This window comes from Orycteropus afer, unplaced genomic scaffold, assembly GCF_000298275.1.
Source record: "Orycteropus afer afer isolate SDZICR_OR568_19922 unplaced genomic scaffold, OryAfe1.0 scaffold00111, whole genome shotgun sequence".
NCBI lineage: Eukaryota > Metazoa > Chordata > Mammalia > Tubulidentata > Orycteropodidae > Orycteropus > Orycteropus afer.
In genome coordinates, this window is record NW_006921698.1 from 6,354,155 (window position 1) to 6,369,152 (window position 14,998).

At 36.7% G+C, this 14,998-nt stretch overlaps 1 protein-coding gene across 1 annotated transcript in view; it reads right to left on the reverse strand.

The window, feature by feature from the left end:
• POLE2 (DNA polymerase epsilon 2, accessory subunit) overlaps positions 1-14,998 on the reverse strand; it is a 57,613-nt gene that overhangs the window by 340 nt on the left and 42,275 nt on the right. Inside the window, exons 12-18 of the mRNA XM_007943676.2 lie at positions 14,216-14,305; positions 14,004-14,058; positions 13,353-13,412; positions 13,183-13,260; positions 10,810-10,918; positions 9,294-9,470; positions 7,298-7,365 (exon numbers count right to left, since the gene is read on the reverse strand). Coding sequence (XP_007941867.1) covers positions 7,298-7,365; positions 9,294-9,470; positions 10,810-10,918; positions 13,183-13,260; positions 13,353-13,412; positions 14,004-14,058; positions 14,216-14,305 — 637 coding nt within the window. The remainder of the gene's footprint in view (positions 1-7,297; positions 7,366-9,293; positions 9,471-10,809; positions 10,919-13,182; positions 13,261-13,352; positions 13,413-14,003; positions 14,059-14,215; positions 14,306-14,998) is intronic.

The following is a 14,998-nucleotide window of genomic DNA, read 5'->3' on the forward strand; positions in this document are numbered from 1 at the left end:
CTGTAATTTATTAACCAATTTCTGTGGCTTTGAAATTTCAAATGTTCTGAATACATGTTGTTTTTAGTTGCCATGGAGTCAGTTCTGACTCATAGCAACCCTGTGTACAACAGGTCGAAACACTGTCCAGTCCTGCACCATGCTCACAGTCTTGCTGTGTCTGAGCCTATTGTTACAGCTACTGTTTCAATCCGTCTTGTTGACGGTCTTCCTCTCTTTTGCTGACCGTTACTTTTACAAAGCATTATTCAGGGACTGGCCCTTCCTGGTAACATGTCCAAAGTACATGAGATAAAGTCTCACCATCCTCACATCTAAGGGGCATCCTAGCTGTTCATCTTCCAAGACAGATTTTTATGCTTTTCTGCCAGTCCATGTTATATTCAGTATTTAAATAAGCTATAATTCAAACACATCAATTCTTCGGTCTTCCTTAGTCAGTGCCTAGCTGTCGCATGCATATGAGGTGACTAAAAAAACCATGGCTTGGGTTAGGAGCATCTTGGTCCTGAAAGTGACACCTTTGCTTTTTAACACTCTAAAAAGTTATAGCAGATCTGTGCAGTATAATATGTCATTTTATTTCTTGACTGCTGATTCAATGGGCATGATTGTATGTCCAAGTAAAATGAAATTCTTGACAACTTCACTGTTTTCTGTTTATCATGTTACTCACTGGTCCAGCGGTGAAGATTTTTGTTTTGTTTAAGTTGAAATGTACTCCATACTAAAGGCTGTAGTCTTTGATCTTCATCAGTAGTGCTTCAGTTCTCTTTGCTCTCAGCAAGCAAGTGTTGTTACATGCATACTGCAGGTTCTTCATCAGTCTTTGTCCAATCCTGATGCCATGTTCTTCTTCATATACTCCAGATTCTTGGATTATGTGCTTAGTATACAGATTGAATAAGAACGGTGAAAGGATATAAACCTGATACACACCTTTCCTGATTTTATACCACACAGTATCCCCTTGTTCTGTTTGAAAGACTGCCTCTTAGTCTATGTACAGGTTCCATATAAGCACATTAAGTGTTCTGGAATTCCCAGTCTTAGACATGTCATCCATAGTTTGTTAAGATCCACAGAGTTGAGTGCCTTTGCATAATCAGGAAAACACAGGTATATATTTGGTATTTTTTGCTTTCAGGCAAGATCCATGATATTCCTTGTTCAACATCCTCCTCTGAATCTGGCTTAAATTTCTGGCAATTTTTGAATTATCTTCAGCAAAACTTTTCTCGTCTCATATATTAATGATACTGTTCAATCGTTTCCTCATTAGATCACCTTTCTTTAGAATGGGTTCAAATATGGATCTCTTCTAGTCAGTTGGCCAGATAACTGTCTTCCAGATTTCCTGACTTAGGTGAGCGAGTGTCTCCAGTGTTGCATTTGTTCGTCGAAACATCTCAATTGGTATTTTGTCAATTCCTGGAACCTTATTTTTTTTCCAGTGCCTCCAGGATAGTTTGAATTTCTTCCCTCTGTACCATTGGTTATTGATTATATGCTACCTTCTGAAGTGGTTGGTGGTCAATCAGTTCTTTTTTGTAGTTACTTTATGTATTCCTTCTATCTTCTTTTCATGCTTCTTTTGTCCTTCAGTTTTTTGCCCACGAATCCTTAAGTATTGCAACTCAAGACGAATTTTTTCAGCTTGAGAAATGTTCAGCTTGTTCTTTTCCTTTGGTTTTCTAACTGCAGGTCTCTGCACATTTTGTTATAATATTTTGTCTTCTCTAGCTGCCCTTTGAAATATTTTGTTCAGCTCTTTCATATCATCATTTCTACCTCTCACTCTAGCTATTCATTCAAAAGCATGTTTCAGTGTCTCTTCTGACACTCGCTTTGGCCTTTTCTTTCTTTTTAATGACCTTTTTTTTCTTCGTATTTGATGTCCTTGATGTCACCCCACAACTCGTCTGGTCTTTGGTCATTAGTGTTCAGTGTATCAAATTTCTTCTTGAGATGGTCTCTAAATTCAGGTGGGATATACTCATGGTTGTACTTTGGCTCTCATGGACTTGTGAAGTGCAATGAATTGCTTGGTATGACGTTCTAACCATGGTCTTTATGACTCCCACCAGATTATTGGGTGGAACTATGCAAATGTAAGGTGCTCATGGCCCACCAAGGGGATTGGATAGCTTGTTAGTAATGTAAATAAGGCACTTAGCACCCTTGTGGGGGTAAGACCATGGAAATAAGGTGTATGGAACGCTAATTTAGTGCTTAAGGAACTTGACTGCTAACCAGAAGACTGGCGGTTCAAACCCACCAGGCACTCCTCGGAAGGAAGGTTGGGCAATCCCACCAGGCACTCCTCAGAAGGAAGGCTGGGCGATCTACTTCCATGGTGATACTGCCTCAGAAACCCAAGGAGGGGTTGTTATGAGTCCGGTCCGACTCGACGGCACATAACAAAAACAACAACGTTGCCATCAAGAGAGAAGAGCTGCAGCTGGAGTGGTGCATGTTCTTGGACCCAAGATACCTGGACTGGACCTCCTTGGCAGAGATGACCGGTTAAGAGACAGGGGCAGCAGAACCAAGAGACATGGGACAGAGCAGTGGGCTTCCCAGCCCACAGGGTAGGAAAGCTGAGTGCCTTTGGGTAGGAACTTTGCTAGCAGAGTAGGGTGCACCTGGGTGAACTTACTGGCAAAGCTAAAAGAACTTTGTTACACTTGCCTTAGCGGGGCAGAGGCCTGGCCAAGGCCAAGGGTTAGAGAGGAGTGCCTGAGGTCATAGCAGAGGGGAGGCTGTCCTGATCTAAGAATTGTATCCTGAGAGCATTCCTGAACCTGAATTATACCTGTTGCTTCCCTAATAAACCCCATAATTGTGAGTATTGTCTGAATTCTGTGTGGCCATTAAAATGAATTATAGAACCCAGCAATAAGTGCTGTGGGAGGGATAGTTGGTGGCAGAACTGGTAAAAGGCTGGAAGGTAGTGGCATGTCTGGCTTCATAGGAATAAGCCTTGGGCTGTTGATGACTCTGTTTCCCCCTTATGAGGTTGGAGGTCAGCGGATGCTGCCCCCATGCTCTTTTTGCACCTTGTTTCAGTTTTCTTCAGCTTCAACTTGAATTGAGCAATTAATGATCTGTTCTGCAGTTGGCCCCAAGCCTTATTCTGACTGATGATACTGAGCTTCTCCACTGCCTCCTTCCACAGATGGAGTAGATTTGACTCCTGTGTATTCCATCTGGTGAAGTTCACGTTTACTCACCATTTATGTTGTTGAAAAAGTACTTCCAATGCACAGGTTGTTGGTCTTGCAAAATTCTATCATGTGATGCGGTGTCATTTCTTTCACCAAGGCCATACTTTCTAGCTACTTACACTTTTTCTGTTTCCAACTCTCACATTCCAACCACCATTAATTGTCAATACATCTTGATTGCATGTTTGATCTATTTCAGACTGCAGAAGTTGGTAAAAATCTGCAGTTTTCTTCATCTTTGGCTTTAGTGGTTGGTGTGTAAATTGGAGTATTACTAGTAATTAATTGCAACCTTGGTAGTGTAGTGCCTAAGGCACTTGACTGCTACAGAAGGTTGGCGGTTCAAACCCACTAGCCACTCCTCAGAAGACGATTGGGCAATCTACTTCTGCAGTAATACTGGCTTGGAAACCCAAGGAGGGTCACTATGAGTCAGAGACGACTCAGCAGCACTAACAACAACAACAGTATTTAATTGGTCTTTCTTGAGGTGTATGGATATTATCGTATCACTGACAGCACTGTATTTCAGGACAGATCTTGAAATGTTCTTGACAATGAATGTGATGCCATTCCTTTTCAATTGATCATTCCCAACATAGACCATGATTGCCCAATTAAAATGGCCAACACCAGTCCACGTCAGCTCACTAACACCTAGGATATTGATCTGTATGTGTTCTATTTCATTTTTGACAACTTTTAATTTTCTTTGATTCATACTTCATACATTCCAGGTTCTGATTATTAATGGATGTTTGCAGCTGTTTGTCCTCATTTTGAGTCATGCTGCGTCATCATATGAAGGTCCCAAAAAGTATACTCCATACATGTCATTAAGATTGACTGTACTTTGAGGAGGAGGTCTGCCTCAGTCATATTTTGAGTACCTTCCAACTTGAGGGGCTTGCCTTCTGGCACTTTATCAGACATTTTCTGCTGCCATTCATAAGGTTTTCACTGGCCAACTTTTTTAGAGTTAAATTCCAGGTCCTTCTTCACAGGATGTCTTAGTCTAGAAGTACCACTGAAACCTGTCTACTGTTGGTGACCCTGCTGGAATTTGAAATACCAATGACATAGTTACCAGTGTCACAACAACCTAGAAGCCACCACAGTACAACAAACGGACAAACAAGTCTGAATACATACACAACCTGAAATTAAAATACATTTAAATAGTTTCATTGCTATTGTATATTCATTTGTTAATATAAAAACGTCAATAAAAACACCTGTATCTGCATTTATACATAAACCATGTATACTTCTACGATAAATTTCTAGAAGTTGATTTGCTGGTATGTGCATTTTAAGTCTTAATAAATCTTGTCAAATTGCCCATTGTAAGGTTTCATTCTGACTGCCATTGTATGAGAATGTGTATTTTCCAACACAACACCAATACTGAGTTTTTAGATAAAACAACTGTATTTGAAAGTGCATATTGAAGTAATGTTAACTTTTATCTACTTTGACTACATTTTTGTGATTAATTCTACAATATGATTTCACAAGTATTCTAACGAGGTTTCTTAGGAGACACTATTGTAGCAGGAAGGTGCAATTATTTTAATATAACTTGGACATTTTTTTCTGTGGTCTCAACAAAAAATAAACATAAATCAAGTTGTTTGGATTTGGGGCTGAGGATATTATATCAGGTTTAGCATATTATCAATACTAAATTACAGTTTGGAAATGACATCAAGGCTTTTCAGCATCTGTGTCCACAGAGGATACAGGAAATCAACTATTTCCACTCAACAAACACTAAGTCAGCACTGACTACAAGTCAAGTAATATACTAGATTTTATGCTGGAAACATTTAAGAAAGACATGCACATAGATGACTTCTAATACAATGTGTAATGAACTAATAACTGTATTAAGTACTCAGAACACAAAGCAATTAAGGAACCATGCGGGAGATTTAAGTGAAGTGCCTTATGCTACCACAATTAACAAACCGGTTTCCTATTAGGTTTATTATATACCATCTTATTTTAAAAATATAAAATGGTTTGTACAAATAATTGCAGTAAGGTAAAAGTAACTAAATGAGGAAATTCAGGTAAGGGGAAAATAGAAATCAGAAAAAAAGATGAAGCTAGGGCTAAGATTAGCATCCGCCATAAAAGCTTATAAATCCTCTGCACTGTGGAGGTGGGCCGCAAATTTGGCTATGCTTTCTAGTAGTCAAAGTGACTATTAGAAAACTCACAGTTACTTGGGACAAACTCCTCTTGTCCTGAGACCAGTGGAAAGTAATATTGGTTTTCATGGCATAACCCAAACTGCAATTTGTTAAAAGTCAATCTAAATTGATTACCAGGGATAGGAGGGGAGAAGAGGGAACACTGTAAACATTTTTTTTAAATAATAATAAGTAAATCTAAAGGCAGACAAACGCTATGCTCCAGGCACACAGCCCTCAGAAAGGACTTAGTCCCAAGGTCACAAAATCGAATGCTTCGGGGCATTCAAGTGTACACAGTGGGTTGTAGGGCTGGAGAAGAGCAGTTAAAGGTATTCCAAATCAATTCTTTTTAGTATTCAGTGCAGGCTGGGCAAAATCAAACACATTAGGCTTATGTAACTAGTGTCTAGAATATCTGATTTTTATGAGAAGTGTCTGATTTCCAAGAACTAAGAAGTGCTTGTATGCTATAAGAATTCAAGTATATATCAAATAAAGAATAAACTTTACAGTGTCTCACAGAATGAATGGACTTCAATCTCTATGAGTAAAGAGTATATATACTATATATATATATGAATACATAAGTATAATATTTTCTCAAGAAGTATAGTGAACTGTTAATCATGATTTCAGGATTGGGAAGGGGAGGTTTATTTTATACTTTAAGCAGTGCTTGAAAATTTTACCATGTACTCTTACTCACTTAAAAAAAATTGAGGCAAGATGCAATCATACAATATGAGATGCATGTAACATAAAATTAACCATTTTAAAGTGAACAGTTCAGTGGAATATAGCACATTAACATTCAGCCACTACCTCTGTCTACTTCCAAAACATTCTCATCACCACAAAAGAAAACCCATACCCATTAAGCAGTGGTTTCCCATTCTCTCCTCCAGCTGGACAACCACAACTCCCTACTGTCTCTATGGATACACCTATTCAGATAGTTCTTACAAATGGAATCATACAATATATGATGTTTTATGTCTGGCTTCTTTCACTTACTTGTATATTCTATTTGAATAACTGTGTTAATTACAACAACAACAAAAAAGACAATTGGATAGCAATGTGTTCAAGATTTTATTCTCTGACAAGAACTTACAGGGTAATTTGGTTACTTGTTGTTAACCAGAAATGGGAACTTTATCAAAAAACATTATCTAAGAAATCATCACACATTAGGATGCATGAATCCAAAGGAAACGGTGCTTAAAATGCTTACTCCTTTGAAAAAGTGTGCCATTTAAATGGAGAATTAAAATAAAAAAAAAAAAAAGAAGTATTTTTTCCTGGTCCCTACAAATAGAAATCGGTCATTTGATAAGTCTGGGGTAGAATTCTAGAGTTCAACATGTTTAACAAAGACCCCAGAGGATTCTGATGCAGGTGATACTATACCACCTTTGAAAATCTCTACCCAGACAGGTAAATTTTCTTCACCAAGACCTCCCTCTAGCCCCAGCTCCCCTGCATCACCATACTTGCACCCAGCAATGCCCCCTTGTTGCCAATTTAAGGCAGATTACCTAAACTTTGAGAATCAACCATGTAGAGGGCAGGGCTGATCTAGAAATAGAGCATCACCAGGAGTCACTCCATAAGAGAACTTGCCCACCTCCACAGCTGGTTTGAGATTTCTTCAGAAAACAGTTTTTGATCTATTTCAACATAGACATGACTTGAATACTTGCAATTCTATGTCACATAGCATGACCACATTAAATTCAGCCTAAAACATCTCCAGTGGGTCACCACAGGCATTTTTAAAACTCAGTAACACACCTCTTGAACATCTCACTTTTAGAAATATAACACTAGGAGAAAATTGCTTCTTGTGGTTTCTGTGGGTACACTTACCTATCTTCTACTGTCTTATTAGAAGGATAATAAACTTTGAATGAAAATCCACTTCTCGGAAAAGAACCCTTTGAGAAGAAAAATGCTTGTAAGTAAATATTCCATTTCTATAATATAATTTCTATGTTTAAAATCAAATCCCTTGGTTACTGGAAGAATTTTAGTTAATCAAATTCTTGACTTAAAAGTAACATTATAAAGTGTGACTAAAAAGTAACACGACAGATTTTTGCATGATCTTTATAGGGAGCAGGTGTTACTACTTAAAGCAAAAGTCCTTCAGTTGGATAAACAACTGTGGTAACACATTTGACTGGAAATGCTAGGAATGACTCTATTTGTTATAAAAGATAAACAATATTATGTGATGCTAAATATGCATATGAAACATTGAATCATCATGTTCAGAAAGTCTTTCCTGCTCTTCCCCCAAAACAAAATCCAGGTTTGAAGGTTGGGCAATCTACTTCTGTAGTGATACTGCCTCGGCAACCCAAGGAGGGGTCGCTATGAGTCGGGTCTGACTTGACGGCACATAACAACAATGTACCCTAAAGCACTGGGTAATAATCGCACTCTGACTTTAAAGTTCATGAGCAGTGACTCTGTTATTTCAGTCTTTGTGTCCCTAACATGTAATTCATTGATGTAGTATCCAGAAAGTTTATAGGGATGAAGGAATGTGAAGAGCATAGGTTGGGCTTGCCTAAAATGTGTTCAGAAAAAAGATACAGTGGTAGTGCAGGAGGTGGTGGTTTATGGGAAGAAAAAGTGGGAAAATTCAGAAATAACATGTAATGACATAGAGCAATAACTATGAGAATGCCCAGAGTTACAATTTTAACAAGGAAACAGCCTCATTTTGAAAGAATAGTTGAATGTCAAAAGATAATAGAAAAATCAAGTCACCAAGTGTAAGCAGTAGAACCAAACTGGTTAACTATGCTCATCTCAAATGGGTAGTATTCAACCTTGGACAGTTTTGTCCTCTAGGGGACCTTTGGCAATGTCTAGAAACATTTTAGGTTATGTGCTGCTGGAATCCAGTGGGTACAGGCCAAGGATGCTGCTTGAGATGAACAGGACAGTCTCCTTAACAAAAAGTTATCTGACCCAAAATGTCAGTAATGCTGAGGTTGAAAGACCCTCTCTTAGAGAAAGACAAAATCATGTGTTTGAGGAAAGCAAACTGTCACTGCTGTCAAGTCTGATCTGACTCATCGTGACCCTTCCTTGGGTTGCTGAGGTGGTATCACAAGTAGGTTGCCCAATTTTTCTTCTGAGAAGTGGCCAGTGGATTTGAACTGGCAGCCTTCTGATAGCAGTGCCTTAGGCACTATGCCTCAGTAACCGATAATAAAGCATGTTTCTAGAAATGACCCAGATAAAAAAGTAGTAAAGTCTAAAAGTCACAGGCATCAAGGAAGCATGCAAATTTAAAACCTCCAGTAAAGATAACAGTTTGACACAGTTTATGTAATGTATAGTCTCCAAGTTCAAAAAGTCAGTCATACTTTCTGTAGAAATTCTTAAGAAATTTCAAGGTTCTCTATAAAAATGAAATAATAAAATATGTCCCAATGAAAGGTTCCTCATTCATCAGGCTTGAATTTTTAAGAGTGGAGAAATTTCCAAAACTCATAATCATCCTCACAGGACAAGTACCACAAATTCCTTAAAGAGAATGAGATATATAGATTCTGACAGCAATTCCTACTGAGGAATCTCAAGGGAAGTTACTTTGAAAGGGAAAATACTCATTTGAATAAGTTATGATGGATTTTTTAAAGGTCACATTACTTTATAGTCACACACAATATTATATTGAAAGTTTATTATAAGAACTTTCTGTGTGTACAAACTAACTCAGTGTTTTATTAGTAGTATATATTTACTCCAACAGTAATTTGATTAGATATATATTTTAAATTTACAGAAATAAATTCTAGTCTTGACAAATAATGATTATACTGTGTAATGTTAACTACATTCTTACAGGGTTTATGCAGAGGCATTGAGTATTGGTTATAACGAAAGGGTCGTATTTGTCTGCAGTGACAAGGAGATCAGGCACAGGGTACACTCTCAAAGTGTAGTCATATGCCCAATACACTGGGCAGACATAAAGGGGTAGAGGAGTCAGATGTCCTTGGGATAAGACAGTCTTTATAAACTACAAAAGAGAGACACAAAACAAGACAAATTTCAATTCATTGGTAAAAGTTAAAATATCTAACAAATAATTTAAAATTAAATATTAATTACTAAAAGAACCCAGAAAAATGTAAGCAATTTTGAAAGCTTTTAATCACAGAGATTTGGGAATCACTGATATCTGATATAAAGTGAAATTAATAATTCTGTATTTTAGGAAATATCTATGCATTTTCATTTAATTCCACATGCCATAAAAGTTACTCCTCCATTTGACCCAGCAATCCCATTACTAGGTATATATCCTAGAGAGGTGAGAGCCAGGACAGGAACAGACACATGCACACTCATGTTCATCACAGCATTATTTACAATAGCTGCATTATTTCCAAAAGATGGAAATAACCTACATGCCCATCAGTGGAAGAGTGGATGACCAAACTATGGTACATACACATACTAGAATGCTATGCAGCATTAAAGAATAACGTAGAGTCTGCAAAACACCACATAACATGGACGAACTTGGAGGATATTATGCTGAGTGAAATAAGTCAATCACAGAAGGACAAATATAGTATTAGTTTGTTGTTGTGGATGGTCAAGGAAAAGTTTATATATGGAGGAAAACTTTCTTTGTTGGAGGGGAGAGGAGGGAACACTGCAAAAAAAAAATGATAATAATCCATTGATCCATGTCACTTTAATTTTGTGCATTTAACTGTACATAAATTATATTTCAATAAAATTCATTTAAAAAAAAGTTACTCCTCTAGTCATATTGGATCAATTGTACATGTTTTGTACAATTATACTCCTTTACTAATTCTGTTCATCTGAAAATAATTTCATACCTTGAATAAAACCAAGAATAGATATTCAGCCTACATGAACTTTAAATATTATAAAATAAATAACAAAAATGTTCCATATGATCTACTTCCATACTTAAATGGTGGGACATGTATCCAGGGATTAACAAATGTGTGTCAGGGAACCTAGAAGCTACAGTATAAACCTGATGTGGACATATTATAGGAAATTTGCAATAAATATGACAAACACATTTTATCAAAACAAATAAATGAATAAATATAAAAAATGCAATGTAAGGTTTATGAAATGTAAAGGCAAAACAGGAAGCTTCAAAGAAATTTATTGCTCTTTCTGAACTTTGTTCTGCCATTAGGGGATATTTCAGTAGAAAAGTTGAGAAACACGGACTTTATAGGATAAAATTATGTCCAAATTATTTTGGAACACACATAAACATTCTAACAAGAAGGCAAATTATTAAGTGGCTTAACAAAATTTTATATAATGCAACATATTAGATAGTTTAAGAATCTTTAACTTACATGATTAGGAATATCCAAATTGCTACTAGGAAAACGGACACAATTTCTGCACATTTTATTCACTAAGTCTTCACGAAAGACAATAATTTCTTGTGTACAATACTGAATTCTGAAATGAAAACAGCAGTTTGACATCCTCAGAAAAAAATCATTTTAAGGGCAAAATGTTGTATAATACAAAGTCATCCCACTTCTTATTGTAAATCATAGCAAAAATTCAACTAGAATCCATTCGTCCATTCACTCTACATCTGTTGAGCTCTTGACACATGCCTAGCACTGTTCAAGTAATGAATGGATAAAACAAAAAGATCCTGGCCTTCACAGAGTTTGCATTTTAATTGCGGATGGGAGAAGTTGGCAGAAACAAAAAATAAACATGTTAATTGTATGGTATGTTAGAAGTATTTGGATAAAAGAAAACAGTAAGAGAAATCATATGTGGGCAATGAGGGTCTGGAAGGCTGGAGTGTTAAGTAAACGGGACATGTAGAGTTCATTATACACTGTGACTTGAGTACTGACTTGAAGGAGGTGAGGGAGTTAGTCAGGCATATCTCGGGAAAGAGCATCACAGACACAACGGGTATAGAAAAGGCCTTAAGATTGGATAGCAAAGGCCCTAAGATTGGAACGTGCCTGGTGTGTTTGAGGAACAGGATGAGGCTGGAGTGGCTGGACTGCATGGGGAGGGGATGAAGTAAGAGGAGAGGAAATCAGAGAGGTACAGGGAGCCAGATCATGCCTTGATTAGTACTGCAAGGATTTGGGCTTTTACTGAATTACATGAGGGATCCCTTCTTTCAGGATCAGTAACAGGGCCTGATATGCCTTATATTTTAAAGGAGCATTCTGATACTATGTTAAGAATAGATTACACAGAGGGACAAGTATAGAAGTTAGGAGGCTGTTACACCAATCCAATCTAGAGTAGATCAGAGAGGGTGGTAATGGTGGAGGTGTAGAGAGATGACCAGATATTGGATACATTTTCAAGTCAACAGGATTTCCTGGAAAATTGGATGTAAGGAGAACTTTAGTTGGCCTGAGCAACTAGAAGGCTAAGGGTGCCATGAACTAAGATAAGGAAGGCTACAAAACAGGTTTGGAGCGGGGAAGTCAGGTGTTGAGTCTTAAGTGTTTATTAGATATACAGGTGGAGATGGTGAGTAAACAAGTGGATAATACGAGTCTGGAGTTTGGGAGAGAGGTCTGAGCTGGAGATATAAATGCAATTGTCGATACATAGGTGATATTTAAGGAGCTCTGGTAGCATAGTGGCTAAGGCACTTGACTGATAACCAGAAGGCTGGCGGTTCAAACCCACCAGCCACTCCTCGGAAGGAAGGTTGGGCATTCCTACTTCTGTAGTGATACTGCCTCAGAAACCCAAGGAGGGGTCGCTATGAGTCGGGGCCAACTCGATGGCAAACAACAACAACAACAAGGTGATATTTAAAGTCACAGGACAGGATGAGGTCACCGTGGGAGTGAATATAAACAAAAGAGAGAGAACCAAGAACAGAATCTTCGGTATTTCCACAGTAAGATTCTATGATTACAGTGAGAGGCACAGAGATTAAATATGTAATCTTTCTTTCTTTCTTTAAATTTTATTGTGCTATGGGTGCACATTTACAGAATAAAATTTTTTTACAATCTATAGTTCGTATACATTTGATTTCACACCTGATTACCATCCTCGACCATAACAAACTCTCCTCCCCTCCGTTCCTGTGACTAGACCCTCCTTGTGCTCTTAACTATGCACTACTGTCTGTCCGGCTTTCCCTCTACGTGAATGCTGTCCCTCTCTCTGGTGCTCCATGGCCAACTGTTCTAAGGGGTATATCTCCCTAGGGTAGGGGGGTGCAACACCTTGCAATAGGTGTTCTGTGTGTAGGTCTTTGTACTGTTGGGCTGAGAGCCAATCCATGGGAGTGAGTCCAATTCTAGGCCCAAAGGGTAACCAGGGGCTATAGTCTTGGGGTTCCACCAGACTCTATCCGACTGGTAATTCTGGTTGTTTTTGTGCTTTTAGATTTTGTTCCACATTCTTCCTCGCACTCTATCCAGGATCTCCAAGTAAATATGTAATCTTTTCTTTCTCCCACTGTAATTTTTTTTTAAATGATGTGTAATAAGACTATATATTTTAAAATCTCCATCCATTATTCAAGCTTCTAAATTTCAATGTTTTTCAACATAGTGAACTATTTAAATATGATTTAAAAATTTTCAAAGTTTTGAGAAACCTACAATACTTTCTTTTTATACTTATACCATAACAGTAAAATTCAGAGACAAATTTTTAAAACCAAGTTAGTTTTTATATGAAAGGAAAAAAAAACTAACACAAAATCTGACATTTACCTGCAAGGGTTAGTAGTAAAAACCGAAAATGGTACTTTTTGTCTGAATTCACTGGTGATGCTTTCAGCAAGGGGTGGCCTACAAAAATAATTTATGTGATACAGTACATATTTTTAAATTTTACACTTTTTTTTTTTTTTGACTGTTCCAAATATTTGAATAAAACTTACCTTGGTAAGATGGAACCAAATCCAGGATCCTCTGGACCAGGTACAAACACAAAACGACTACTGCAGTATAATTCAATATAATTCATTAATTTTTTAAAAATGTTTGCATCCCTATTCATTAGTCTAAGAACAAGTTATTGCCTTTAATTGAATTATGAATTTTTTTAATTTTAAATTTCACACAATTCAATAAATGAACTATTAAACTCTGTATACTAATAATGTCCAGTAGAACTTTCTATGATAGAAATACTCTGCATCTGTGCTGTCCAATTACTGTGTACTTGAATTGTGGCTAGTGTGACTGCAGGAACTGAATTTTAAATTTTACTGAACTTTAATTAGTTTAAATTTACAAAGAAACGTGTGTCTAGGGAGTACTGTATAAGCAGTGCAACTCTACACTCTTAGAATAACATCACCAATAAATTAAAGATGGGGTTGAAATGATCACTGTTACTTTTAAAACATTTTCACTATAAATCTCTAGTACAGTAAAACATAACATTATCATGATGTAAAGTAAATTACATCTCTTAGCTCTATTTTCTCAACTTTTTCTTCCATGAGTATAAAACTTAGGACATTTTTTTTATTTAAAAAAAAAAAAAAAAAACATTTCAAGAAAAGTAAAGCAATAGAGATCATTACCTTTGGTGAATATTTGGGTATTCACATATTATGTCTGCCAAAGTTTTTAGAGAATCTAAAATTTCAAAGGGATATTAAATTCAATTTGTGTATAAATACATAACAAATTCTATTTGAGTAGATATAACCCAACAACTTCTGAATAAAATTAAAATAATACAAATTTCCTAACAGTTTATATTATAAATAGTTATTAAATAGGCCCTTAATACCTTTCAAAGATTGAACTTGATTTTTTCCATATGGTGCAGATGAAAAATTACCACACAGGATAAAGCAGGTTGGAGGTGCTGGTGAATAACCTGAAAGATAAAAGAATAAATGAACATCACTTTTCTAGTTTAGAAATCAGATTAAAAGCCTATCAGCCATGAGCTTTTAGTAATATGAACAAATTATTATTTTAATAACTTAATAACAACTTATTATTAAAATAATAGTAATAATAGCATTCACTTATTGAGTATTTATTATGTGCCAATTCCTGCACTGGCTTAATTAATCCTTACAACATCCTTATCGGCTGAGTCATAAAGAGTAACCTGCCCAAGGTGTTAGGCTGGGACTTAAATCCAGTTCTGTCAGACTCCAAAGCCCAAAGGTCTTACCTACTTTCTGTAATTTGTTGTCAGTGCTGTTGAGTCAAGTTTGACTCATAGAAACCCCATGTGAGAGTGGAACTGCCCCATAGGCTTTTTTTTTTTTTTTAAATGCATTATATTGAATTATAATTTAGGTACAGTGAAATACACAAAACTAAAGTGACATGGGTCAATACATTTTTTTTTTTTTTGCAGTGTTCCCCCACTTCTCCTCCCACCCCTGGCAACCAACAAAGAAAGTTTCCCTCCATATATAAACCTTTCCTTGACCCTCCACAACAACGAACTAATAATATATTTGTCCTTCTGTGATTGACTTATTTTACTCAGCATAATGTCCTCCAATTTCATCCATATTATGTGGTGTTTTGCAGACTCTACATTATTCTTTAG